Here is a 26,134-nt window from a genome sequence, read left to right on the forward strand (position 1 = left end):
CCAGCCCCGGTGCAGGAGCCCACACATGACCCTGTTGAACTTGAACCTGTGGTTTTCCCAGGCCTGCCCCTCAAGCCTGTCCAGGAGGTCCCTCTGAATGACATCCCTGCCCTGTAGAGTGTCAATCACACCACTGACCTTGCTGTCACCTAACTGAGATTGCTCTCATTCCTGCTCTCATGTCCTCAACAAAGATGTAAATAATACCTGTTCATGTATTCCCTAGATTCCACCATCTCTACTACAGTGTGTGGGAAGCCTGTTCCCTTCCTTAAAACTGTCCAGTTGTAGTCAGGACTCTTTGGAGAGGTTTAATGATATTATCAGAACAAAGGTCAAGACTTAAGTGTGGAAAAAAAGCCCTTGACAAAGACATACGCCCTTTTGGCACGTCTGTGACCATTCTCACTAAGCCAGCCTTCAGGCAAGTACCTCTGCTGGCCTGATTGTTCTTACCCAAATGCCTGCCATAAATTCTTCTCTTGCAGATATGCTTTTTTGCCCTAGTGTAAAAAATGGGAGTGAATTCTGCTGCTTCAATACATAATGACATTTTGTACTTAGCATCTCTTAATAATGAATGACATTTTCCATACTGCCTCTTTCTCTCTTACTGTCCCTTGAAGCCCAATTTCAAAAAGCATCTGTCAGGCTCTAAGGCCTGAGTTTTGAAGAAGATTGACTTTGAAATGGCTTGCTGCCTATATCTCAAACAGAAGCTGTTACTTTCCCTGTGCAAAGCCTCCAACCCTTGAAGAGCCCTACATCTGTATGTTTTTCATAGGTCTGTGCTGTAAACAGAGGAGAATAGGTTTGTAAGTGCAGAGGCCAAGTTCAGCCTTCTTCTGCACCTGTTTAACTTAGGAATTTTTTCTCCTCCTTGCTCTTTGGGGCTCTCTGTAGCACTGTGGCTTATTTCTCACTCACAAATCCCTGAAGTGATGAACTTTGGTGGTAGCATGGACCATGGATATCTGTACCTTCAGTTGGTTAGCACACACATACAGATGCTCTCAAGCATTGAAGTCTTCTCAGTTACAAAAATCTGTCACTCAGGTCACAGCAGTCTTTACAGGAATATTCTTTCTGCAAACAGCCATGTCATTCTGGTTCTTTTCCAAAACCTTTCAGTTTTGTGGCACCAGAGCTGAAGTCTGAGGCCACTAATTTACATCCCTCCCAACTAGCTGGTATAGGCTGTCAGTTTATCATCCTGCCTTCCAAGCCTTAAAAGATTTAATGAAATAAAATGGACAGAGACAGACCTGGTGTAGCCAAAGGTCCTCTTAATCACATTACCCACAGTGCTTATTTTTGTCATGCAGATTAGCAGAGGGTTAGTTTGGGGGATAAAGATGGCAAGGCAACTCTTGTTCTGAAAATCCCTAACTGCTCTTTCAGAGTAAAAAAATTAGGCAGATGTCAGAGATGTGATTTTAAGACAGAAAGGGAGAAGAGGAAGAAGAAAATCATAAAGTTGTTAATCTAGGCCAATGTTCAAGCTTGAGCACATCATTGTAGTTTATGACTTGGCTTAATGCCATAATTTCTGGGCCTTCTGTAAATTCACATCCTGTTGCTATCCTCTCTAATCACAGAGGAGCCAAGAGAACTAACTCTGTGAATAAAACAGAAAGAACCCTGAATATTCACTCAAATATTGGTTCAAATATTCCCTAGAACAGGATAAAACCCAGAAGTGGTTAGATGTTGATGCCAAAGAATTGATGTATTTTATTTGAAAGAGGAGAAAAGAAAAAAAAGAAAAGAAAAGAGAAAAGAAAAGAAAGAAAAGAGAAAAGAAAAGAAGAAAGAGGGGGGCAGACAAGGGAGAGTGACAGAAATGAAGTAGAAGCATATCACCCTCCATGGGTCCCAGTGATGTCTCATTGTTCCTCTCTATCTGATTGTCTTGGAGGTGAGGTCCCCTGCTGAAAAGCATAGAGTCCCATGGATTAATATACATTTGGGCAGGTGGGAACACAGAGGAACCTCCCTGGGGGGGCCAGTTAGACACTGTCCCTTGCAAGACTGTGGATCTGTTGCATCATCATGTAGGATCACCTGCAGTGCTCTGGTGCAGGGTCTTGGGACTCCTTTGGGGCTTGTCATGATCTGGCATAACACAGGAGACCAAAGCAAACTAAGCCTCTGTGAATAAAATGGATTGGACCCAGGACAGTTTTAAATATACCCAAAAAATGTGATTAAAACCAAACGAGGTTCGATGTTGTTTCCAAAAAAACTTGATATATTTTATTTAATAGTAAAAGAGGCAAAGAGAAAGAAAGATGAAAGAAAGAAATAGAAAAAGAGTTGTGCATGGGGGGTGAGGGGACCAGGAGAGAGTGACAGGGGTTAGGTAGAAACATATCACCCTTCTGGAGGTCCCAATGACATCTTGTTCTTCTCTTCCATCCCATCTTTTTGGTGGTGAGGGTCCCCTGCCGTGGCGGCACCAAAAAGTTTAGAATTATAGGATTAATTAAAGTACAGGATTAATAAATGTTTGGGCCAGGTGGGAGTGCCCAGGTGCCTCCCCTAAGGGTGATAGCTTTGACACTGTCCCTTGCAACACTGTGGATCTGTTGCATCATGCTGCAGTGCTCTGGTGCAGGGTCTGGGGACCCCTTTGGGGTGCCATTGATGGGCCATGACACCCCTCAGCTGTCCTTCACGTGGATGTAGCTTTTCCTGAGTGAAGGGGCCCCTGGGTTCTCCTGCACAGTGGAGGATGAGCATTCACTGCCTCTCACCAGAGACTTTTTCTCCATACACCCAAACCCCTCCTCCTCCCCCCCTTAGGTGGGGGACTCTGCAGGCCTGGCAGCAGATAAGCCTGGGGCTGTGGCCTCCACCCCTGAAGGTGCTTGCCTGGGCCCTGCAGTGGATGCTCTTCCAGATGCTTTGAACAATAGTGTCACTTTTCTTATCTCTGTTCCTTAGGAGGTTTAACTCACAGTTCAGGGTTTCAGTCAGGAGGCCCATTCAGGGTGGGCTTGGATGGTTTTCTGTGCAGTTTTTGTTATGTACTTTTGCTATAATAGACAAAACCATAAAATTTCAGTCTCTGACACATCCTGCCATCAGTGGCATCTCAGGTCTCTGGAAAGATGTACACAAATTATTTTCTCAGCCCCCACAGTCATATGGCCTAAGCACAATTAAGAGCTGAGTGCTTAATGCACACTGAATACACAGCAGCACTCTGAGAATTAACATGGTTTTTTTCCAGAACACATCACTGTGCTCTAAATTGTGGTGTCAGTTATTGTCACCTAGTTCTGTTTTGTCAGAGAATCAGTGAAAGCTCCTGTGCCAAAGTATTGCAATAGTAGCATGGGCAGGGGTGACCTGTAACTTCAGTGCACTACCCGTCATGTTCTCTGTCATTGCTTCCTTGCTACAACTCCTTGTAAATTTTGTTTTCCTGCTGCCTTAGAGCTTGGCTTCAATTTAAACATCAATGGGTATTGTCTGATGAGAAGATAATGTAAACTGAAGAGGCAGTTTTAGGCTGACAGTTACATTGGTTGGAGTACAGTTCTTGGGACTTAAATTTCAGCTTAGGTTTCAGTAAAAGAGTGGGGTGAGATAAAGACTGTGATTCTAACTATTTAGTTTCTGGTTTCTGCTTTTAACTGCTGCCTAACCATGCCCCTGGTAAAGCCAAAAAGCAGGCAAAACAATTTCTCAAATTTCACCAAAAAAATATTAAGTTTACAACACCCTATTAGTTTCCCAAAAGTTAAGTCTCCATTCTTTTGGGCTGTTATTGAGGCCAGCATCTCTTACAGATAAATAATTTTGCTGACAATGAGTTGATCTGGTTTTACCATAACTGATGTACTGTTGTCTTGAGATACACTCTAGGGTTTGAGGTTAAAAGGAAGATTAAAACTTGGCAACAAAATCCCATACATTGAGTTGTTCTGGAGTGCAGGTTTCAACCTGCTTGGTAATCCTACAACCCTGTATAGAACTGAGAGATACTACATTTTAAGGCCTGGGACTTGTAAAAGTCTCCTTTGAGCCCAGGTTTGTGTGGGTTGTTTTTTCTCAAAGGCACAGGCTCAACCAGGTACCCTTAGGCACCACCAGCACTTTCCAGTCTGCTCATCAAAGGGCCTGATTAGCAATGTCTTGTGTGGTGTGTGGGAAAACTGGGAAGCCTGAGACAGGAGGTGAGTGTTGGAGGCTCAACTTGCAAGCATGAGACACAGCAGATCTTTTTTCTCATGCCTTTAGTATTGGTCTTGGTAAAATTTCAGTTGTCCATGTGGACTCTGAGCTTTTTAAAAAATTATCTTGGCAATTTTTATTAAATGGTGTGAAAGTGTGTGTTTTATTGAGAAGGAAAGGAAATGCACTTTGTGAGTAATTGCTTATAGGTTTCTTAGCATGCTAATGCTGCACATAAATAGTCACCTCTTTGTGTGCACTTCATTCAGTGGAAACAATTGTTCCTATATAAAATGTATTATCTGAGGAGTTTGCTGTCTAGGTGTGAAATGAGAGATGCCTACAGATGGCAGAAAGGTTTCAGATCTCATGGACAACAAATTAACCCACTCCTTGACTATCAAAATACTACTGCTCTGTATTACAAGAAGAGGAAGCTTCTCACATTGCTGAAAGAAATGACATTGAAAGATCTCCTGTGTTATTTTTCTGACAGTGTTGTACTTGAGATACATATTCAGTTCTTGGAAGTGTTTCTACAACCCGTTTCTGGACAAATAGCTGGACTAGCACAAATTATGTGTAATTTTTGATCTGCCCTACTCAGGCCAGTGATGCAGTCTCAGTAAATGAAAAGCTTTCATTGTGCCAAAAAAGGTGGCATGATTCAATTGGAATGAGTTCAAGGTGTGAAATTTACACCCTTGGACAAAAAGAATGGAATCTGTTTTCTTTCTGTCTGAGATGAAAAAGGGTTGGTGTGTTTACCCATGGAGATCTCCACTTCCCTTGCTTGAGGACTGGTTAATGTGTTCCCTCACAGTGGAGTTGTGAGAGCTTGACACAGTGTTCAGACACACAAGTACTGTCTTTTTTTAATTTAATAACAGGATCCTACCTTCATAAAATGTTGTAACTGCCTTTTTATTTAGAGATAAAAGGAGGGATAGGAATGTAAAAATATGACTCCTGGAGCTGCAGTGCTTGGCTGCTGCTAAGCCATGGGACATGAGAGGAAAACAGCAAAGTCACACTTTTTGTTTTATTCATTAGGTCATGAGAGAGTGGGAAGAGGCAGAGCGCCAAGCAAAGAGCTTGCCAAAGGCCGACAAGAAAGCTGTCATCCAGGTAAAGGAAAATGCAACCACAACCTTACCATCTGGAGCCCCAGTTAAGATACAAGGGCAGCTGGGTGTGATGAAATTTAATAATCTACTTGATGGAGATTTCATGTTATTCTCTACTCTTTTTGCCCATCTATGCTGATGTCTTCTCTGTTTCTGTTGTGATTGATGGTTTTTTCAGCATTTCCAGGAGAAAGTGGAATCACTGGAGCAGGAAGCAGCAAATGAAAGACAGCAGCTCGTGGAGACTCACATGGCACGGGTGGAAGCCATGCTGAATGACCGCCGGCGCATTGCTCTGGAGAACTACATCACAGCCCTGCAGACTGTCCCACCCAGGGTGAGTGGGATACACAGGCTCTGCCAGCTGTGGCAAAATCATTGCAGTTGTCCTGGGGGAAATGTAGATGTGCCCAGGTGCAGTCCAGCTTTGGAGCCGGGAGCTCACTGTGCAAGGGCTGTGACAGCAGTCAGACAGTTTGCCTCAATGCCTGCACAAGCTCCCCATGTGAATACCTGTTGGTGGATAGATGCATAGTAAAGATACTTCAGCAAATAACTTGGAAGTGATTTGGTTGTCAGAAATTGCAGCAGTTCAGATTGCAGCAGATCTTGCAGGAGAATGGTGTCCCCTCCAAGTAATCTCCAAGTAATGCACATTATGATACTTGATCATGACAACATGGAGCTTAAAGATAGGATGGTAGTGATTTTTTGTTTTGTTTGTTGAACTTTTGAAGTGTTTAGTGAAGGATCCTGTGAGGATTGTTGGATGGCATGAAGTTAGCACACTAGCAATTCAAAGTTGTCTGCTTTTGATGGGTGTAAACATGTACATTCAGAATGCAGATTGAGTAGAATTTAATGACTTTATATCTCTGATATTTGTTTCAATACCACAATAGCTGGTCAGTGACCCCCAGAGGAAGAGAATTTGCAAAAAGACTGGGGGAAAGCAGTTTTATGTATCTCTGGCTTCTTGAACACTTCCTAGATGGAAAAAAACATTGTTACACTGCTGAGTCTTTTAGTGAATTTGACCTTAAAGGGAGTTATACCAATATGACTAACATGATTGCATTTCATATTTTCAGTGAATTTCCTTCTGAGGAGAAACCTGTGTATTTGGAAAAGTGATCATTCTTTTAGTTCCTTATCATTGTTGTCATAATTGAACTTTTTTTCTCCATCCTGTGGTACAAAGCTCTCTTGCTTTTACCATGTCAGCCAAGTAAAAATTAAATTTAAAAAAATTAAAATCTTTCACTTAAGTAAAAGTGTTGAGGGGTGACTTCAGGATAGTTGTGGGAAGAGTTTCTGTGTATTTTGCAGTAGTAATTTGTGGAAAATGAAGCTAGTTGATGTTAAATTGATAGAGAATGTTACTTGGTCTGAGTGTGAGTTGCATGTTATAACCTCTTACCACAGTGAGGGTAGTGAAAGGCTTGAACTCATTAGGAGATGGATTAGTGAGTTATAAACTGGAATGTGGCTTCCTTTAAGTAGCTGGAGTCTGGCTCAGAACTGAGGTAAGTGTATGGACTGGCTGCAGGTCATGTTTGCTTTCTTGTACCATGGGTTTGGGTAGTTCACCAAAGGTAGGGTTCCACACTTGGCTTTGGAGCCAAGCTTTCCTGCTTTGAAATTCAGCCTTGTACAAATGTAATCCTGTCTGAAAAGTACCCCAGTAAAATTATTTGATTTCAAGCCGTGTGTGCGTCAGGCTGGAAGCCTGGTTCTTCAGGTATCTGTGGTTGTTGAAGGGTATGATGGGGACCACACATAACAGCAGAAAGGTCTCCACAGGTGACAAAATGTGAAATGCAGAGGACACAAAGTGAACTTCAGCTGCAGAACTGTCTAAGGGGAAAAAATGTTAAGTGACTCTGGGACCAGAAAAACTTGCATTTTGTGCTTGTGTAGCTTGTAATCAGCTCTCAGGACATTTAAATTAATGATGCATTTCCTGTGTCAGGGAGGGAGCACCAGGCCTGAAAGGTGACATTAGTCCAGTAAAAATAAGTTTTGAAGGTATTGTTTGAAAGACTGAAGTGCATCCTATATTGAGTATATGTCCTATATGTGTCCTACAAAATCTAATAATTCCGAAAGGAGCAGGCAGCAAGCATGGAGGTAACATTAGCTGAAAGTGCTACCAGACAGGGACTCATCTCAAAATAACAGGGACAAACAGTTTCAAAAAATTCAAAAAATAATGTCCTTAAAGAAGTCCTTGTTCAGTCTTGTAGATAGTCTTGTCCTTGCCTCAGCATTTTTTGGTTATATGCCCTGTAGCTGATGACAGTTGAGGTGTTGAACTGCTGATCAGGTGCATGCCAAAGCACTTGAAAACATTGACCTTGAATTCAGCAGGATGATTGTCTAGTTCTATTGAAAGAGAGGAGGAGGTTTTGAAGGAACCTAGGAATAAAAAGAGGATGTATCATCTTTGGAAGGAGGGTCAGGTATCCCAGGAAATATTTCAGGGTGTTCCTCTGGTGGTGTTCGCAGGGGTCCCAGGATGAGGGAAGAGATGAGAATCTTGACTCCATGTTTCAGAAGGCTGATTTATTATTCTATGGTATATATTATATTAAAAGAAAATTATATATTAAAACTATACTAAAAGAATAGAAGAAAGGATTTCATCAGAAGGCTTGCAAGGATTAGAAAGGAATGGAAAAGAATGATAATAAAATCTTGTGGCTGACCAGAGAGTCCAAGACAGTTGGACTGTGATTGGCCATTAATTAAAAACAACCACATGAGACCAATCAAAGATGCTCCTGTTGCATTCCACAGCAGCAGGTAATTATTGTTTATGTTTTGTTTCTGAGGCCTCTCAGCTTCTCAGAAGAAAAAATCCTAGCAAAAGGATTTTTCATAAAATGTGTCTGCGACAGGTTCCTAGGGCATTTTCTCAGGCCACGAAGGGCCTTCAGGGAAAAGGACTCAGCAGTGACTTCTGATTTTACATCAGTAATTGGTGTTGAGAGTCCTTCCCTAGGATCATCATCATCCACTGGCTGATCAGTATTGGTTGTGTGTTTCTTGCTTCTTGTGGTAGCAGCAGCAGCCATTGGTTCAGGCTCACTTTCTGGTTTAGCTCTGGGCTTAGGTTTACTGTCTGCCTTAGCTGCAGCCTGAGTAGCTGGGGTGTTAGGTGCAGCCTGAGTGACTGGGGTAGCTGCTGATTTATCTGCCTGCCCCCCTGCCTCTGTCTGCTGCCCTACAGTATCTAGCAGCATGTGATAAGCATAGGCCAGGGCCCAGCTTACTGCAATGATCTTTTTCTCCTTAGTCATCATGGCACTTCTCTTCCAAGTATTTCCCCACCTCAGCTGGGTTCAGTATTTGTTCATGTGGCAAGTGCCAGGCTGTAGGGTCAGAAAATTCCTTCAGGGTTTGGCCCATCTCCTCCCATTTCCCACACCACTCAAGATTTTCCACACCTGGGTCTATTTCTGGGTCAGGGGTCTCATCAGCTCCTTTGGGCATCTCAGCCCTCATGCTAGAGAAGCTGCAGACCATATAGAGGATGCTTACCAGATTAAATACCAGGACAGTGGTATCTTTAACATTCAGGGGAAACTGAACATTCTCAAAAAGTGACTTAACAGATTCAAAGGGGAAGAAGGAAAGGAAAGGCTGAAAAGCCTTATCCCCTGCTCCTCCTCTAACAAGCTGGGTGCAATTACTAATAAATCCCCAAAACTACTAGGAACTGGAACTAGAACTAGGATGAAGGGTAGGATGAAAAAACTGTATACCATACATATCTTGAACAGACTCCAGTACCTTTGTAAACTCCCTATAAATCATTATCACCAAGACCAGCACAATAGCTATTGTAATCCATGCCATTCTCCTGTAAAAACTACATATTTGGGACAATACTGGAGCTATCTCTGGATAAGAAAATAAGCCTAGGGACCAGAAAGGTACGAAAACCTCAAGAATGCCTAGAGACCACAGACGCATGAAGGCCTATGCCCAGAGAGACATTGTGAATTCAAGCAACATGGTTACTGACTGCTTTATCCCAATACAGAGTAAGTAAAACCAAAATGCAATCAGTACAGGTTTTTTTCCACTTTCTCAAGCCACACTTTGGGTGCCAAAAATTGTCTTTGTCCTGGTTTAGGACAAATTTGGGAGAGAATTTCTGAAAGGGTTCCTCTAGAAAGCAGATTCAAGTGGCTCCTCCCCAACTGGTGCAGGAAAAGATTTCCTTGGAGAAAAGTGGAAAAAGACTGTTTATTTAACAGGCAAAGTATTCACCTGCACAAAAAAATGAACAATATTAAACAATAAAACCTCTTGCTGCTCCAAAAGAGATGACAAACTCAAAAAGTCCCTCCATGGGCTGTAGCTCAGCTCACTCAGTCTCTTATCAGTCCCTTTGGTGCTGGAAATGCTGCAGCTCAGACTCAGCCCAGTGGGCCACAGGTGTGAGCTGCTGGTGCTCTGCTGGTGTTCAGTCCAGAGCAGGTTTGAACAGGTCCAAGAAGAAGAAAAACTACAGTCCAGGGAACTCCTCTGCCTTAGCTAGCTAAAAACTATCTAAAAAACAAAGAAGAGCTCTGTCCTGCTGTCTGTCCATCCACAGACAACACAGTCCAGGAGCAGGAATGTGTAGGAGTGAGTGCAGTGTCTGAAAACAAACTGTGCATTTCTTCTCTCCCCTTCCCTCTTCATTCTCAGAACCAGTCTTAAAGGTGCAAAACTTATTTCTGGGCTAAACAGATGAATGGGGATAAATTGTAATTCAGCATCATAAAGTCACCTCAGGATAGGCATGTAGAAAAAAAATTAAAGAGACCAAAGCTCAGTTAGAACTTATTTTGGCAACTTTTACAAAAGATAATAAAAAATGTTTTTACAAATATATTAATGACAAAAGGAAGGGTAAGAACATCCTCAGTTCTCCACTGGATGTGGGAGGGAATTTAGTGACTGCAGACGGAAAGAAGGTGGAGGTGTTTAACACCGTCTTTGCCTCTGTCTTCAGTGGAAAGACAGCTTGTCCTCAGGACAACTGTCTTCCTGGGCTGGTAGATGGTGTCAGGGAGCAGAACAGCCCCCCTGTTATCCAGGAGGAAGCAGGCTGAGAACTGCTGAGCTGCTTGGATGTTCATAAATCTATGGGACCGGATGGGATCCATCCCAAGGTGATGAGGGAGCTGGCAGATGAGCTTGTGAAACCACTCTCCATCTTTTACCAACAGTCCTGGCTCACTGGGGAGGTTCCAGATGAATGGAAGCTGGCCAGTGTGATGCCCATTCACAAGAAGGGTACAAAGGAGGATCCTGGTAATTATAGGCCAGTCAGTCTGATCTCAGTACCTGGTAAGGTTATGGAACAGTTTGTACTGAGTGTCATCATGCAGCACTTACAGGATGGGCAGGGTTTCAGACCCAGCCAGCAGGGGTTTAGGAGGGGTAGGTCATGTTTGACCAACCTGGTCTCCTTTTGTGGCCAGGTGACCCAGCTGGTGGAAGCAGGAAAGGCTGTGGATGTTGTGTACCTGGACTTCAGCAAGGCTTTGATGCTGTCTCCCACAGCACACTCCTGGAAAAGCTGGCAGCCCAGGGCTGGGACAGGAGCACTCTGTGCTGGGTTAGGAACTGGCTGGATGGCCGGGCCCAGAGAGTGCTGGTGAACGGTGCCACATCCAGCTGGGGGCAGCCAGCAGGGGTGTCCCTCAGGGCTCTGTGCTGGGACCAGCTCTGTTCAATATCTTTATTGATGACATGGATGAGGGGATTGAGTCTTTCATTGGCAAATTTGCAGATGACACTAAGCTGAGCACATCTGTTGATCTGTTGGAAGGAAGGAGGGCTCTGCAGAGAGACCTGGATCAATTGGATGGATGGGCAGAGTCCAATGGGATGGAGTTTAATAAGTCCAGGTGCTGAGTCCTGCATTTTTATCACAATAACCTCCTGCAGCATTACAGGCTGGGGACAGAGTGGCTGGACAGTGCCCAGGCAGAAAGGGACCTGGGGGCACTGGCTGACATGAGCATGAGCCAGCAGTGTGCCCTGGTGGCCAAGAAGGCCAATGGCTCCTGGCCTGTGTCAGGGACAGTGTGGCCAGCAGGAGCAGGGAGGTCATCCTTCCCCTGCCCTTGGCACTGGTGGGGCCACACCCTGAGGGCTGTGTCCAGTTCTGGCCCCTCAGTTTGGGAAGGACCTTGAGATGCTTGAGCACATCCAGAGGAGGCAACGAGGCTGGTGAGGGGCTGGGAACACAAACCCTGTGAGGAGGGACTGAGGGAGCTGGGGGTGTTCAGCCTGGAGAAAAGGAGACTCAGGGGTGACCTTATCACTCTCTACAACTTCCTGAAAGGTGGCCGCAGCCAGGTGGGGTTTGATCTCTTTTGCCAGGCAACAAATGACAGAATGAGAGGACACAGTCTTTAGCTGAGCTAAGGGAAATTTAGGCTGGATATTCGGAAAAAGTTTTTTACAGAAAGAGTGATAAAGTACTGGAATGACCTGCCTGGGGAGGTGGTGGAGTCACCATCCCTGGATGGGTTTAAAAAAAGACTGGATGTGGCACCCGGTGCCATGGTTTAGTTGAGGTGGTATTAGGGCATGGGTTGGACTCGATGACCTTAAAGATCTCTTCCAACCTAGTGGTTCTGTGAGGGTGAAACCTGGGGAGTGATTGATGATAACTGAATGACCTAATGAGTTAATCCTAACTAACTGCATTGCAGGATATGGAGCCAGAAGTTTGAATACACTCTGAATCCAAACTTCAGCTGCCTAGCCAAGGAGAAAATGGGCTTAATGGAAAATGCAACTTTGATACCTTAGCTGTATTTCACTCTGGCAGTTTCCTAGTAAACTAAAAGTGCATTTGATGCAGTTGTGTTATCTTTGGGAGAGTAATTCATAACCCTACTGATAACTTGTTAAGTACTATTAGAAAAATTGTGGGAGTGGGGAGTTCTGGACTTCTCAACTTATTTTTAAGAACCCCTTTCATTGCCTGCTTCAAGTTACATGGTTTGCTATTAGTATGTTTACTATAAAAATAGATTCTAAATATTTTAAGTGATGGATTCTCTTTCTCTAAAGTTGTGAGGAAGAATTTGGATTGAAATGTTAAAAAGAAGTTAGAGTTTTTTATGGAAGTGCTGCATGCAGTTAGGAGGGTTCAAAAGTCCATGAATCCTTTGTGAATAGCTCCTGTATTGGATCCAAAACTAACTGCAGGTTTTTTTCATGTGTTACATGGATGATTGCCCAGTGCAGTTTCAGAGGTGTGCCTCTGAGTACCACTCAGGGCAGCAAGGGAGAGAGGGAGCACACAGAGATGAAATTGTTTCAAGGTGTACAAGAAAACAAAAGTAAGCAAAACCAAATATTTATACTCTTGTTCTGTTCTCAGAAGCACTGTCATGCAGTCTCCCCAGAAACTCAAAATTTGATCCTCATTCTTGATTCCTGATGCAGCTTAGCTGTGCTGTTGTACTTTGCTGCCTTTGAAAATGAGGTGCAGCTGTTCAGTATCCAGTGTCAAAATAGTATATTGTTTCATCATCCTTGGTGGGCTTACTACAGGAAAGGAGGATTAGTGGCATCTGGAAGCAATATGCCTCTAGTTTTTAAAATATTTGGAAATTTTCCCCTTAATTTTTTACATTAAAAAGGGGAATTCAAATCCATCATTCTCTGTGAGCAGACTGATTCTGTAATTTGCTTCTATTCCCTCTTTCATGTGCATGTCAAATTTTTGTGGATTTATGTATTCCTTTCTAATCTTTGATGGTCAGAGAGGCACATTATCTGTGGGAAGGTGGTGGTGGGTGACAAAGACAAGCAGAAAAGAAAATTGATGAAATAAAGGGCTTTAGATGAGGGAAACATACAGGAAAACTTTGAAAGATAATTAATTAACCTCTTTACTTTGCACATAAATTAAAATGAGCATATAATCCTTAAAATCAGTTTAAAATGCTTCTCCTCTAATTCAGCACTATTTTACTGAAATAGAAATTCTTGCTTAGAAGACCAGGATTGTTGAGATAAACCCTGTAATGTACATTAATCAATCTGATTTTTTTTTCCCCATTTTTTTTTTCTTCAAAACTTACTCTGGTACCTGTTATTCTTGGGAGCAGTGCCTGTTCACAGAGAGAGCACAGGGCAGGCTGAAAATAGTCTGGTTTGGCTGTTTGGACAGGGAAGAGGAATCTGCAGGGGGGCCCATGCTCAGTGTCTCAGAGTTTGGGAAGCTCAAAGCATTTCCTGAGTCCAAGGAGGTTGCTGTGGAAGTATGCAGCTGGAGGCAGGCCAAAGTGTTGCTGCTGAATTGGTGATAAAAATCCTCCTGTGCAGCAGGAAACAGCAGTCCAGCTCTAATACTCTACCCTTCAGCTCTGCTTCTCCAAACCCATTAATTTCCAGCTGTGGAATTCTTCACATATACTTAATTTTGTAGGTTTTTTATGAAATAGCATGGATTTCAGCTCTGTTTTTATACAAAGTCAGATTTCAAGAAAGGTGGTCAGCTAATTCCATTTTCCAAAATGTCATTTTAAACCCTGGCAGGTTTGTTGTATCTAGAATTAAGAGTTTTAAAATAGTGAGCAGAAACAAAATTTGTCTTAATTTGTCGAAGTTCAGTAAGTTGAAATAGTGAAAAACAAATAATGAGATTGATTCAAATGGTTTTCATTTTATTTGGTCACCAGAGGAGTCCTTGAGAGAGGAGGCAAATGTAAGTCTTGGGCACCATTGTAGCACTGTGATTTTGATGTGTGAGATAACATGTTTTGTTGCAAACTAGTAGAAATTATGAGAAGGCATTTTTAACTCCAAAGAATAGGTATCTGGATGGGGATTTATTTGTCTTGCCTATGAGTAAGTGTTTGCAGTCATTCAGTTCAACTTTCCTTGAATGTTTCTAAAATGAAGTACTTCTCCATGATGAAACCTGCAAGTTAATAATGTAGTGAGTGAAATATGTACTGAATATGATACACAAGGTATTCAGAATAGTGAATGAAAAGAAGCAATTGTTGCACATTGCAAGAGCAGTAATTGGAAGGGACTGATGATTGATTTTTCTCTAAAGACAAGGTTAAATAGCATTGTGAAAGTTTCCTCTTTGATTTAGAGTGAATTTTGATCAAAATGACAAGCCAGCTTAGAATTTCCCATGGAAGTTCCATGGCACAAAGCCAGGAAATTGTATTTTCAATACACAGACCTGTTTTCTAATGGTTTTAGTGTGGTTTCTTTGTAGTAAATATTTTGGATTTCCACAAGAAGAGATTATTTTTTTTCCAAGAGGAGAGATTTTAGCCGTGCAAACTACATGTGATGTTTCCATTTTCCAAGCTCAATGAAACTGCACTGTTTCATCACTCCCTTAAAATCTGAAATAGCAGATTAGGATCAGTATAGGGACATCTGCATGTTTATATATAACTTGCTAGAAACTGGATTATGGGCATTTTAGATCTAATATACAAGACCACAGAATGACTCATCTTTCAAATAAGAGACAAGGCATATTCTCTACAGTTCTAGGCAGAACATTAGTTCTTAATGGTGCATTGTTACCCTAGGTAGTCTGTGTAGCCCAGATAAATTGTCTGTGAACCTATCCACAGGTATTGAATGCATGCAAGTCCCCAGGTACTCAGGAAAGCTATATAAAATAATACTTCAACAACATTCTCCAGTATAATTGGGATTTTAAGCTAACAACTATTAAATACCCAAAGACATGAGCACATCTGCTGGATGGTTATAATAGCTTGTAAGAAGGGCCACGATCAACGTCAGTTGTAGATAAAAACAGGTGTTTGAATCTTCTGAGAAGGGGGAGCTTTGGAATAAGTTGGATGGGAGCAAACGGTGTTACAGTGTGTGCTTAAAATAATTGGTAGGTTCACATCTTATCAGGTGTGTCTTTTTTGCTGCATTTGCCTGAATAGTGTGTGCCATGAGACTGTGGATTTAAGCTTCTTGCCAGCCAGTCCAGAGTTTTGGAGTACACAGTACCCATATTATTCCTAACTAATCAACATAACCCTAGCCTGTTATCTGGACGTGTCTTGGGGGCAAGAAAAGTTGAATTATCAGGAAAGGTAGTTAAATTTTCTGTCTTCAAAATTTTCTTCTTGTTATTAAACTTCCTGGTCTTCTAGCCTTCATTTCAATAGAGCTTTACAGTTGGCATTTCAGTTGTTTGGCCATTCCCACAAGGTTGTGAGGATTACTCGGTTTCCAGCATTTGTCCAGGGTTTCTTGAAACTTCATCTGAGAGTACTTGGCATTGGGGACTTTGAGTTATTTCTCTCAGGCAATGGAGACACTAAGTTTAATTCTCTGGCAAGATATGGCTTCACATCTCTATTTCTGTCTGACATATCTTCTTCAAATAACCTTTGGTTTGCTTTCCTCAGACATTTTTGAATCTGTTGCTTCTCTTAAACTGAAGAGGTTCTGAAATTTTTGGACTCCATATCTTAGTATTCATCTCTTGTGTAAATGTTAAATCAGTTTGTGCTCTATATTTGTCCATGAATCTAAATCTTCTTAAAACTTCACCTTCACCCACAGTTCTTCCTGCTTTGGAAAGCTGTGCACAGAGCTTCTGACACTTTTTTTATCACTTCCATACCTTCTTCCCTGTGTCATTCTCAGTGCCTAGACAGGCTCTTTATCACTTCTGTTCGTTCTTTAATCTGCTGCACAGTAAGGTCATCTTTCTGTTCCTTCTCACTGCTTGGCAGCTTCAGGTAGGATGCACAAGCACAGCACCACAAGTGGGAATGGAGAGAAGGGGGACTGCATTTCCAGAATCCATATAATCTCAGAGTTAAAGATGGGTGTCCTAGCTGGATGCTGGAGATCACTTCCTGTTTTGGCACTGTATTATTATGCAGTGCAGGAAAGTACATAAGAATACATGTCTTAGCCTTCAGTGCTCTGCCATCACTGTGTATATTTTCAAGTTCCCTTCAGCTCCTTTTCCTTTCCTTTCCTTTCCTTTCCTTTCCTTTCCTTTCCTTTCCTTTCCTTTCCTTTCCTTTCCTTTCCTTTCCTTTCCTTTCCTTTCCTTTCCTTTCCTTTCCTTTCCTTTCCTTTCCTTTCCTTTCCTTTCCTTTCCTTTCCTTTCCTTTCCTTTCCTTTCCTTTCCTTTCCTTTCCTTTCCTTTCCTTTCCTTTCCTTTCCTTTCCTTTCCTTTCCTTTCCTTTCCTTTCCTTTCCTTTCCTTTCCTTCCCTTCCCTTCCCTTCCCTTCCCTTCCCTTCCCTTCCCTTCCCTTCCCTTCCCTTCCCTTCCCTTCCCTTCCCTTCCCTTCCCTTCCCCCACTTCCTCATGCCACTTCCTTCCTTCCTTCCGCCACGTCCTTCCGCCACTTCCTTCCGCCACTTCTTTCCTTTCTTTTTCTTTCTTTGTATTCAGTTACATGCCTGAAGGCATATATCCATTAGGTTTTACTAATTAATATTATTTGCAATAGACTTCATATTTTTGCAAAATCTGGCATGTAAGCTGAGAAACTTCAGAAAACTGGGCAGATGTCTCTTTTTTCTTACGGGTTTTCAGTCAGTTGTGTGTTTTGGATGTGTATGTTCTGTACCTCAACTCTGTAGTTCTTTTCCTCTGTTTTCTCCTCTGGTGGTGCAGCAATAGTGACAGGGCAGGAACATTGTGTTGTTTTTTTTTCCTTAAGTTTTGCAGTCAAGTCTGGGGATTGGTTATTCATAGAAACATAGAAATCTGAACACCCTTCTCAGGAACATTATCTACTGCCTACAACTACTATTTAATGGTGCATCCTGATGGTGTTCAGTTGAGAAGATCTTCCTTATAGTAGTCAGAGTTGTCTTCAGAAGATAGCACCGAGGGCTTTTGGCTTGGGAAACATCTCCAGTGCAAGAAATGAAAAATGAAAACATGTGTCATTCTAAACTGATGTTTTTTTGTTCTTTTTCTTTCCCCGTAGCCTCGTCATGTATTCAACATGCTGAAGAAGTATGTGCGTGCTGAGCAGAAGGACAGACAGCACACTCTCAAACACTTTGAACATGTCCGCATGGTAGACCCAAAGAAAGCTGCCCAAATCAGATCTCAGGTAATCCCCACTGATGGTTAGTGAGGTTGTGTTAGTTCATAGCTATTGTGAAATTTCTGTCGAACTATTTTTTATAAAATACCCAGCTCCTTTCCATGGACAGCTTTAAATGCAATCATAAACAATCTGTTTTCATCAGAAGACAAAGTGATAGAGTAATGGAAGTATGATTTTTCTTCTGAGAAGAGCTGAATACAGGGTTTTTGTCTGTCTGGACCTTGAGTCAGTCATGGACATGTTCTGAGGAGCCTTCATGCCTCTCAGCTGAAGTGGCAGAACCAGAAGTGGTGTAGCCATCTGATTGTGACCAACCTTTCTATAGTCATTGCAGAGGAACTTGTAATGTCTATAAATGTGATTACTGTGATGCACTCAAGTTTAATGTGTTCTTTTAAAACAGACACTGTCCTTCATGGCATTTAACTGCTGAATGTTACTATAGACCTCAATGCATATGTTTTGGAACATCTTTTATCTTGTCTTCATAAATCATAGAGGGCAAGAAAGCAGAAAGAAAACACCCAAGATTGAAGATGTATTTGGCTTTCAAAACAGCAATTAATTATTGGAGTTGCAATGGATAAGCTGTAAAAACAGTGTGCTGGAATCTGTGGAATCTGCCGCTGTTCCCTCTGTAGGATTCAGTGGCAGGCACTGTTCCAGCCAGTTTTTGAACTGACTGACAGACATCACAAAAAGAAAAATCAAAACCATGTACCTCCCTGGATAGCAGATTAGAGTTTCAAACATCTGTTTCAGCCAAATGTGTACATTGAGATCATGCTGTCTTGAAATTGCTTGAGTGAGAAATGCACACTTCTAAAAGTCTTCTGCAGTGACTATTGTCTTTGCCTTGTCTTAAGCATCTATTCTAACTTTTTTTTCCAAGTCCCATTGGGTTATTTAATGACAAAAATCGGTGAAATTTTGCAGAGTGCAGGTTGTGTGGCAGCAATAGTGAAGAATAGAAACTTATATATAAATACAAGAAGTGCAGTGTATTGTCTAACATGTCATTGTAGGAATGAGTATTGATATAGCATCTCTGTGTCTAGAATTGGTCAGATGGCTGGGGAAATGTGGCCTGAGAGTTCTGTTAGTGAAATGTTTTTCAGTGAAAAATGGAAGACAAAATATTTAGTTCAATAGCATAAATATTTAGATTTGAAGAAATCATGCTGCCATTTCACTAAAATTGCTGTCTGCAACTCCTTTTACTTGTTAGGCCTAATTATCTTGTCAGTCTTCTAAGATGCACCTCAATTTCTCCTTCCACTGAAGAAAGGTGATACTTGTGAAGAGTAGCCTGGGGGAGCACGTATCATACAATGTCATAACTCAACCCATAACAATGTGAGGGCACTTGAGGCAATAGAGCTGTAATCAAATGAGAGGGTACAGTAATCCTTCTGGGTAGAAATATTTATGTTTGCAGCTGAAATATTTGCAATTTGTAAATGCTACTTTTTTTTTTTCTTTTTCTTTGGAGAGCTGTTTCTTTTCGCAGTATTTGGATCAGGAAGTAAATAAATAAATAAATCCAAACACCTGAAACATTTTGATGCAGCAATCACTGTGCCTCACTTGGTTTACATGTTATGTGAAAACTTATGAGTAGGGGCAAATGTAAACTTTGCTGAAAGAAGAATGAAGCTGTGGATTTCTGCCACAACAGCTGCTTGTGTGCATGTTCTGCCCCACAGCAAATGTAAACCCTTACTTTAAATTACTGCATTTCCATGGGATTTCAGGTGGCTATGGAAGAGCATCTAGAATGGTATTTTTCAGCAGCTGTAGGAGAGAGGTGAGTTTTGTAATAGCTTTGACAATTTTGATATGTAGGGCATATTGAAATCTTATTCCTGCACAAGTGAAAATGGTCTTGCTTCCTATAATCTGTGAAATTTGTGATAATGTCAAATTATCCATAGTATTGCCCTCCTTTGAACACTTTTGTTTCCGTAGGTTATGACGCATCTACGTGTGATATACGAACGCATGAACCAGTCTCTCTCCTTCCTCTACAATGTGCCTGCTGTGGCAGAGGAGATCCAGGATGAAGTTGGTATGCAAACTACTTATGTAGAAAAAGACATATATTTCTGTGATGAGAAATTACCACCAAAAGCAAAAATACATCATCTCACTTTTCCTATTGATACACTCCTCAGCTGAAAAATAGAGGAGTAAACCTGGCAACATTCTTAAATTTTGAATTAAATTATAATGAACCCTTGGTATATCCTGTGCAGTGGCATCATCATACTGCTGTAAATGTCTTCCCTGAAATATGTTAATTGACATTTGGAGCCTTCCATGCTATAGGGATGCAACAATTGACAATGAGATTTAGGCAAACCCTATCCTTTGGATATTTAGTTTACCTGGTAAGTATTTACATGATATAGACCATTTGGAAATCCCACAGCTAAAAAATTGGTTGCAGAAGCAAGGATCTGAGAAAAGTGTAAGTATCAAGTTGGCAGTATCCTAGTAGTCATGCATTTTAGTTCTTGGTTAGTTATCAAATTGATATCTCTGCTCCTCCCATTTTTTCCAGCATCCAAGCTGGACTGTGGATGAATCCAGTAGCAACAGACCTATGTTTGCCTCTTCCCTGAGAGCTGGAATGACAGACAGCTGTGAGGGATAATGGCCTTTCCTTCCATCCAGATTCCTGCCCTTGGCTGTGGCAGTGCTGCAGCACAGAGATCTCCAGTACAGCACTCATACTTTGCTGTTTGCTGCTATTGCAGCAAGGCAGCTGCACTCAGTTTTGGACATCATGTTGCTAATGTTTGTCTTTAGAAAAAATAACACATGGTTAAATGTAAAGGTCAGAGATGGGACAGTCATTTTTGCACAAGTTGTAGCAGTAAGTAGCAGTTAATGTATTAATTTCACTAGTAATCAGGTTCAGCTGAATAAATAAGTCATTGATTTCTTCAAAACATGAGGGAGGGAGGTGTGTCACTGCAGTAAGGATTAGGATGCATTTAAGACACAGGGAGGGATGGGCAGGGAATAGTGGTGGATTCATTTGCCCAAAGTATGAGTTATGACAGAGATATGCTTCTGCTTGAGAGGGCTGGAGATGAGATCAAGAAATAGTGGAAGGGACTGGGAGGCAGCCAGAAGATAACTGGTTAGTAATTGTCCTTAACTGTGTGTTTCTGTGCTCCACAATTATTAGGCACAATCCACGGTCTCAGTCTGTGGATGTAGAGTCATTCAGGGAGGAACAACATCTTACTGATAATTTGAAAGCATATCATTTCTGTAGAAAGAAGATGTCAGTACTGTGAGGTCTTTGAGATGCTCAGTTAGTTTTCTTTTTGCACTGCTACCATTCCCTTGGGGTTTTTGCTTCAAACTTCAATTTCTTCTTTCTATTCTTGGTAATGTTAATGCTTGTTGCTGAGGGTATTCTTGTAAATTTTGTTCTCCTTTCTATGTACTGAAGTGGAACAAGAATTCCAGAATCTTTGGAGTGGCATGAGACCAAAAGTCTAGTAACTGCTGAGTCGTTTACAAGAATCTGACTTCTAATCTCAAATGTAATACTAATTTTTAGGGGCAAAAAAGAGCCTAAAATTACTAAGGTATTCTTTCCTAATAAGTTGAGAGCAGCTAAGAAATCACAATGAAAATGTTTGTTGCAGTCTCTTGAGCAGCTTTTCCTTACCTTGATTTTTTTTTCTTTTTGTGGTTTATGCTGTGCTAAAAACTGTTCAATGCATTGCAAAGTTTAAAGCAATTAAAGTTCTCATAATTCGGAGTTCCTAAGCAACACAAATTAAAGTACTATCTTTTCTGGGTAAAATATTAGATCTAGATAAAATAGTTTTCCATAATGCAATGTCTTTCAGTATCAATGTTCTTCTTGTTGATAATACTGTCTCTAAACTTTGTTTTGCATGTTGGTTTTAATGAAGTTTGCAGAGCTCATTCCCATGTGTTCAAGAATACAGTATCCTCCTAGCTCTGAGCCTTCTCACTCTGATCAGCCTGTTTCAAATTCTCTTCTGAAATTACTGAATTTCTTAGTCTCTGTACTCTTCCTAAACCCATGGAAAAGGACATCTTTTACAGCTGCAAAATCTGTGGGAAAGTAAACTTCTAATAAAATTTCACTTTGTAGCATTCCCAAGAAATACTACAACTCTCAGTAAAAAGGCAGATGTTTGATTAAATACCTTTTGTTGGAACCATTGACTTAGAAAGTCTGAGTCAGTAGAAAATTTGAAAAATAAATGAGGTAAGAACATCTCACACAGAGTGTCTAACTAATAAACTACATCTAAGGAGACATGGTTGAAAATAGTTTTAGTTAATTTTCTTTCTTGATTATAGTTTTAGTTTCTTGTTCCACTCTGCTGTAGAGTTCTTTATTATAGTTTTAGTTTCTAGTTCCACTCTGCTGTAGAGTTCTTCATGAAAAGTTTCTACCTTGAGGAATGGCTAATCTTTGCTTTAGATAACAGAGCTCTGACAAAGGTAGATTTTCCCTGAATCAAACAAGTAGCTCTGTAAGCAGCAATACAAATGAGATCCAGTTTGCTATGAATTTGTCCCATGGGTTTAATTCTTCTTACAGATAATGTGGTGCTGTTTTTCACTCTATTTTTCCTATTGCTAAAAATATTATGACCTATTTTTGCACAGTTAATCTGATAAATCACAGTCTAGCTGTTGGACATTTGGAGTTTCCTTAAAATACAGACCATGATTGAAGTTTCTACCTTAAAAGGCAGGCTTACAGCCATTGTTATAATGTGCAAAATCCAAAATAAAAAATCCAGCTTTTGTGTTTAAAACAGGCTCTTATGCCTTTTAAGAGCAGCCTTTTCTTATTATTTTTGTAAGTCCAGCAAAGATGATGGTAGGAATTTAGGGTAAAATTTAACTGAGTTTTAGTCCTTACCTGCAGGTGTCCATCACCAGCTGATGTCCACCAGCTTTAACAGTGGGTGTCATAGGAGCATATAGGTAGTTGGAAGACTCACAGCATTCCAGAGGGTAGAAAACAGCACTTAATTTAAGTGAGGGCTTTCATCCTAAGCATTTGACCAATGTGTGATGTGCAAATGCCCCATAAGGGTTTCAGGCACTGTAATGTAGCAGCAAATTCCGGATGTGTGAGAAAGGATATTGCTGGCTGTCTCTTGTTCATGCTGGGGCAGAGGAAAAGGAGCCAGTCTGAGAGTTCCAGAAAGAGGTCACCTGACCATGGTTGTTCTGAAAAAGCTTGGAAAGAATAAGCAGGTCATTTGGGTAGGAGACTGACATTCTGGCTGCAAATGATTTCACAAGGGACAGTGATGCAAATGTGTTAAAAAGAGTTTGCTCTTGGCAATTGATGTAGTTCTTGGTGATAAATGAAGTTTCTTATGGGCAGGAGTATGCCCCACGAATAGGAGAGTGGCACAAAAAGAAATCTGAGCACATTATTTGCCTGCCTAGGTATTTGTACTCACCTTTTCTCTCTGATAAATCTCATATACTATTTAACATGTATTGAAACCCAGAAAAAGCAATAGTAGGCTTTAAGCAAAATCAGCAGTTCCTTCAAGCGCGTCCTGCTTTAAATCCTTATTTGATTAGATTGCTTATCCATCTATGTAAAAGGCAATTTATTGCAGAGAGTGGCACAGCAGGCATAGCCTCTGAATCAGAAACTACGTCAGAGCTTTGTGCATCAGTCATGTGGGCAGGCAGTTTAATTCTTGTTTCCAAATTGATGTCCTCAGATTCAACTTTTCTAGCCCACCACTGAGGAAATATTAAGCATTGTAGTAATACCACAGCAGTATTGTACCTAAGCTCAGAAACATTCAGTTATGAGCAATAAGTAAAAGAATATTATTTCAACTGTCCCTTGACAAATAAAATCAAACTGTTGTTATTTTATTATTCTGTTCCACTCTGCCTGTCCTGTTGTTCTGCAGCATTTTCTGGGTGCCACATGCACATTACTTGTCTGGAAGAGAAGGCAAACCCAGGCTGACCCCAAATCAGTGCCTGCTTTCAGATATATATAGTGTACTGTGGGTCAGGTGCTATTTTAAACATTTGTGTCCTCCAACTTAGTATGAAAAAATTTGAAACAAGAGACATTTGCCTCTTGACATTTGCCTTGCAAGTTCCTTTGAAGATTTTTGTAAGTGTTTTTAGAAGCAGCTGCAGACTCAAGATGTCTGAAGACTTCCTTTCTTTTAACACTTCCTCTTTAATAATCTGGCCCAATACCTATCTGAGTGGAGGGCAAAGTTAGCACTACCTCAGCTGGTTCTGGTCTTTCAGCATTTATTAGACAGATTTTTGATTCTCTATTCCTAGTTTGTAATTTTGACCTGTAGTCAATCCACAGCCTTTTTGCATTTCTTGCCATTAGTTGAATTAGGATGCTGTTTCCTATCATTCTGTGGTATCCTTCTTAAGAGGTTTAATGGTATTAGTTTCTTGCCACAGGCTGACAGTTCAAAACCACAACCAGAGTGATCTGGGGACTGATACTGCAAAACCAAAACATGCTCTTGGAGGCTTTGCAAAAGCAAATTCTGTGTCTTGTCTTGTTTGGTGCTGTTCCTTTTGTGATTGTTTTCTTCTTCCCCTCCCTTAAAATGCTGTTTTGAATATGTAATTAGTAATGTCTGTCAGACTGCAATGGGACTTCTCAGTGTCTTTTTTGTCTGTAACTCTTCCTTATCATTCTGTCTTAAAATTTATCTGATGGGAAGAATTCCACCTTCAAAGATGTTAAAGATGTTGAAGCAATACTTAGGATTTCTGAAGCTTTATTTGAAGCTGGGTTGTGCTATCAAGGTATCAGAATAATTAAGGGTAGTTGACTTACATTGACTGTGTCAAAAGCTTGTTTAAAGGTTTACAAGAGTATAATAATGGGATCATACAGAATGGTGTAGTTCATATCAAGTAAGAACAGCAATTACCTTGTAACTCAATTTGAGAGTGTTAGACCAGAAAATTCTTAAAATTGCTTTTTGTTTGTAGAGGTGGCAGCTCTAGGCTGCTTAATAGGAACCAGTTCTAGTCTTCCTCTAAAACTAGAGCAAAAATACTGGTTGCATCTGATTGATGCTATGTTGTCATGCATTAGAGTGCTTATAATGCCTTAATATTTTTTTTCTGGTAAAGAAAAACAATGTTGTTGAGGCATGGGCAAATGAATTAGCACTCCACGATTTATCTGCACTGAGACAGACCATGTTCAGTGAACTGGCATAGAGAAAAATAAAGAATAGTCATCATCATCAGGGCAGTTGGGTTTTGCACTAGTTGACAAATGTGCTTCATCCAGACTGTAAATAGAGTGAGCATTTGCAGTAGTTGCAAAAACCTGGGGAAAGTTGGACAATTTCTGTTCAGTTTTTATACTTTCTGCCATTCTGGAGATCAGTGGAATTGTCATTTTTAAATTGCCCCAGGCTTTTGGCTAGGACTGTGTAGGGGAGTGTTCAATATTGGGTACAACAAAACATCATCTTTGCCAAAGCAGAAGTATTGAATTTCCACCCTCATCTCTTTAAAACCAGCACATTTTTCTGTGACAGCAAGTATTCCGTTGAGATTTGTTGATATCTACACCACAGAGAAAATTCTCAGCAAACTTTAAACAGTTTGTGGAAGTAAGACAATAGTGTGTAGGTCTTACCAAAGGTTCTGTAAAACCTGCCTTCTAGTTTTAAATAGCCTGTTTAATGTGTCTGGACTGTATCATACAAGCCTGTGTTCCTGCCCTTCTGCTCTGCCCTTTGTGTCATAAGTGTAATGCAACTGGAACGAGTAGTCAAAAGCAGCCTTCAGAGAATGTGTATTTGCACAGGTATGCTGAAGTGACTTCCAGCACTAACTACACCTGTGTTTTCTCCCCATATTGATTTGACACATTTATGTGTATCCAGTAACCTCAGCTTTTCAAAGAAAAATTTTAATTTTCTGTGAAGTGGTTATCGATCTTTAATATTCTCCCTTGAAGGCCTATAGCATTCAGTCAAAAAGATGGTTTGTTAGGATTCTAGCAAAATATATATTGTTGCATCAGTGTTTAAAAATAGCAGAGTCCTTCCACAAAAGCAAATGAATTCTGTATTAAACTTTCCACAGCAACATTGAGATAGATTTTGTATGCTTAAATATTGACATATGGCCCAGGTGGAGAGCCTGATGAGCAGTTAAGACCTTTTCCACCCAAGGACATTTGCTCTTAAAGCATTTGACTAATTCATATGCATATATATATACATATGCATATATATATATATGCACATATATATACATATATATATACATATATATATACATATATATATATATGTATATATATACATATATATATACACACACACTCTGAAGCTTTTCTTTTTCCCAAGTGGTGTTTTTTTTCTTTAATCATCACAAGCCTATGGCCTTGACTAAGCTATCCATTTTGCCACTTTGTTATCTCTATAAAATATTCTTACAATTCTTTAAATACCATAAATAATAAGATGCCATTTGTTGGAGCTGGGTGATGTATGGCATTTATGTAGGGAATCAGCCAATGTCACAGATGCACAGAGTGCCTGAGGTTGGACAGAACCTCTGGAGCACATGTGCTCCATTCTCTCTGCTAAAGCAATGCCACCCAGAGCCAATTGCCAGTGTTTGGTCACTCTCACAGTGAAAAAGCATTTTTAAGAGACTCAGCTCTGTCTGCTA

General features: G+C 40.7%; 1 protein-coding gene across 4 annotated transcripts in view; it reads left to right on the forward strand.

Annotated features, from left to right (window-relative positions):
* Positions 1–26,134, forward strand: part of APP (amyloid beta precursor protein) — a 199,237-nt gene that overhangs the window by 137,768 nt on the left and 35,335 nt on the right. For all 4 annotated transcript variants that reach the window (XM_071433650.1, XM_071433649.1, XM_071433652.1 and 1 more), the window contains 4 exons: positions 5,236–5,310; positions 5,488–5,646; positions 17,285–17,413; positions 19,379–19,478. In XM_071433650.1, coding sequence (XP_071289751.1) covers positions 5,236–5,310; positions 5,488–5,646; positions 17,285–17,413; positions 19,379–19,478 — 463 coding nt within the window. The remainder of the gene's footprint in view (positions 1–5,235; positions 5,311–5,487; positions 5,647–17,284; positions 17,414–19,378; positions 19,479–26,134) is intronic.

Source organism: Agelaius tricolor, unplaced genomic scaffold (assembly GCF_023055355.1).
Source record: "Agelaius tricolor isolate 1412-34295 unplaced genomic scaffold, bAgeTri1.0.p SCAF_9, whole genome shotgun sequence".
Lineage (NCBI taxonomy): Eukaryota > Metazoa > Chordata > Aves > Passeriformes > Icteridae > Agelaius > Agelaius tricolor.